The sequence below is a fragment of the Neltuma alba genome, unplaced genomic scaffold (assembly GCF_004799145.2).
Source record: "Neltuma alba isolate B1F8T4 unplaced genomic scaffold, ASM479914v2 tig00005978_pilon, whole genome shotgun sequence".
Classification (NCBI taxonomy): domain Eukaryota; kingdom Viridiplantae; phylum Streptophyta; class Magnoliopsida; order Fabales; family Fabaceae; genus Neltuma; species Neltuma alba.
Window position 1 is genome coordinate 35464 of NW_021634303.1, and position 3431 is coordinate 38894.

At 27.9% G+C, this 3431-nt stretch overlaps 1 protein-coding gene across 1 annotated transcript; it reads left to right on the plus strand.

Annotated features, from left to right (window-relative positions):
• The first annotated feature begins 1241 nt into the window (after nt 1–1241).
• Nucleotides 1242–1739, plus strand: LOC114749195 (stigma-specific STIG1-like protein 3). Its single transcript, XM_028937685.1, has one exon. It carries the CDS (start codon nt 1242–1244, stop codon nt 1737–1739), a length of 498 nt encoding a protein of 165 aa, XP_028793518.1.
• The last annotated feature ends 1692 nt before the right edge of the window (nt 1740–3431 follow it).

A 3431-nucleotide genomic window follows, 5' to 3' on the forward strand; every position in this document is an offset into this window, starting at 1 on the left:
TAAATAAATTAATTAATTATAACAAATATATCCGTAAAATACTCCTATTAAGTAATTATAAGTTAGTTAAATTAATTATAAAAAATGATAAATATTAGTAGTTGTGACAAGATTTTTAATCCATTGACCATGTAACCGTGACTTGTGAGCTCAATTAATCTTTATTGTTCGTAGAGGATCTTCTTAATCCAACTAAAGAAAAAAATAATGCTTCTGGTTTTGGTTCCTTTTTTTCACTCTTCCTATCTTTTTGGTTTTTTTTATTAATTTCAAATTTCAAAAGAATTAAAGATGAAGGGTTTGTGAGGCTCATTACTTGTAATTATTATATTCAAATGAGATCTATCATTCAATGGCTCGGTCTATTTAATTACGTCTATCTCTATTCGAAACTAATAAAAAATTAACATTGTGAGGATTTACCGAATTGCACAAAATTTATTAAAGGACATTACCGGAATTAGTTTCAATGCTCATCACTTTGATAACCACTATAGACTAATCATATCTGAATCATTCATATCTCATTTGGATGATCCAAATTTGATTTCTTTTTAATTTTTATTTATTCAAAATAATTATTTTAATATGTATAAAATCTAAAATAAAGATAATATCTTAACTATTATTCTTTCAAAAAATATTTTTTTATTTAAAAATAATTAATTAATTAAATTTTAAATCTAAACTATTCAAATCAGATATAGACGATCCAGATTTGATGAGTTTAAGGTACTCATCAAGGTAATGAGTATTGAAATTAGTTCTGGACATTACCGGCCTATGGAACAGATTCTATTCTAGGTATGCTTATCATAACACAATTAATTAAGTAAAACAATCTACGCTCACACTTAAAATTTACTTTAAAATCTAAACAAATTTTTGCACAATTTAATTTAAAATGAGGTTTAAATTTTTCACATAAAATCTAAATAGAAAAATTTGAGGCCGCATTTCATTGCAGAGCATGATACTATACGTGATCTAGTTCCATTGCACGTCTGTTGACTTTAAAATGAGGTTACAATCTAGGAAGGGTGACTTTTCTTTGTATCCAATCAAATGATTTTCCTCTTAAATGATTGATCATCAGTATCATGAACCTAGACTTTCCCAGGAAAAAGCAATCCTTGAGATTCCAGTTTCCTCGGGTATAAAAAATGCCTCACAGGGTCACACTCCTCTGCAACAATCCCAACACACAAAACTTGATTAGTTCATTCACATCCATAGCCATAATGATGATGATGATGAACAATCTCTTACAAACCCTAACCATCGCCCTTATTGCAGCACTGATCATATCCATCTCAGATGCTTCTTCAGCTTCTTCATCATCATCATCTGCAGAAAACGAAATTGCAGGGTTCGAAACGACGAAAGAGGAAGAAGCAGCTTTGAACAACGTTGGAGTGAGGCGATTCCTTGTTCAGCAGAAGAATATGGGAGGAAGCTCTTACCATAATTACAACATGAATTGCGACAAATTTCCCAGAGTTTGTCGTTTAAAGGGAAAATATGATAATGGAGTGCCAGATTGCTGCAAGAACAAGTGTGTGAATTTGAAGAGTGATAAGATGAACTGTGGGATGTGTGGGAGAAAGTGCAAGTATAGTGAGATTTGTTGTAAGGGAAAGTGTGTGAATATTTCATTCGACAGAAGAAACTGTGGAGGATGCAATAAGAAGTGCAACAAGGGAGAGTTCTGCGTTTATGGAATGTGCAACTACGCATAAATAGTACTACTGAAGATCACATCTTTAATTTCAACTTTAATTATATTCTATGTTAATTCTTTACTCAAATCAATAATGAAGTTGTCTTGTTTTTTTTTATTCTAATTTTTGTTTGATTGGCAAGCTCCTGCTTTCTAGTCAGGTTCGAACCTTGATTGTGCTCTGTGCATGGTACCCATGATTTTCTTTTTGGTGAAATAATCATATGGTAAAACTTTGCATGCAAATTAAAATATGTAGAACTACAATGAGGTCTCGATGAGAAAAATAATAATTATCAGTAAGTCCCAGTGATAAGTGAGTAACATTTATTATCTTGAAACTTGTTATTACGTGTAACTCTGTTGTTACTGAAATTTTTTAATAATTATGTTCCTTACTTAAGACTTCATAACAATTCTCCCATTAAAATATCCAAGGCACGCACATCCTATGTTCATGAATAAATATAAGCACAGAGTACTCATCCTAATTTGAACAATCCAAATTAATTTTGGATTGTCTCGATTCAATTTAAGTTTTGTATGTTTTAAACTATTTTTTATTTTAATAAATATAGAATTTAAATAATGATAATTTTATAACTGAAAATTTTTTAAAAAGTAAATTTGTCATTGAAAAAAATTATAAATTAAAAATTTTTGGCCTATACCATCAAATATCATACTCCGAATGGTTCAAATGACAACAATAAATACACATTGCTTATTGTTGTAATGAGCAAAGGGTTAATAAAAATGCTTATGCCGGTATACTTTTCGTTTTTTAAAGAAAATCAAGAATCCCATCACCACTAAACTTTTTCTTAGTACGAATAAAGAGTATGTCCTCCTAACAGTAATCAAGTTTACTTCGTTGGCAAAATAAATTAAGTTTACTTCCGGCATGACAAAAACATATATTCTTTCCATTTCTATTTTTAAAAGTTTAACTAATTGGACTAAGAAAACTAATTCAAATTAGTACATGTTCTTAAAATTATTTAATCTTTCTAAGCATATCATTGATTAAATGTCATAAATTCTAATATAATTCATTAATTTCTCTCAGTTTCTGTTCTGTCTATCATAATACTATACCATACTTTTTTGACCGGCAATAATATATACATCCTACTTATACTAACGGTAATATTGAAAAAATTATTTGTTTCACATATTTTGCAAAATGACTTATAAATAAAAGTATGAAAAGTTTCTAGAAGATGACTTAAATATATATTATTATATATATGAAAGGGGGCTTTAAATTAGATATATGAGTTTTGCCAATAAAACATATAGAAAGAAAAAATAATTATACTATTATAAAATGATTAAATAAAAGAGAGATTCGAAGCATCAAATTAACGGAGAAGAAATGTAATTATTTTGTTCTTGAAAATATGTATGTTTATTCTCCCTTTTTTTTTTCGCCAACGATGTATGTTTATGCTTTTGGTCCAAGTTTTTCTTTTTAAAAAATAAATTTAATTAAGTTTTAGAGTAAAGTACTCTGACTTCTCTTGTATTTTGTTCTTATTATATAGATATTCTCTTTATTTTGAAAACATACACTTAGATCCAAATCATTAATTTCATTAAAAATATTTTAAAAAGATGTCTTTTTAATTAAAATTTATGTTGCAATACTTTTTATTTACTAATTTATCCTTCATAATACTAAATCTCTAAATTTTTACAAACACTATTT

Excerpts from the sequence above, each read along its gene's own strand:
- LOC114749195 (XM_028937685.1), top strand. The coding sequence starts at position 1,242 with ATGATGATGATGATGAACAATCTCTTACAAACCCTAACCATCGCCCTT.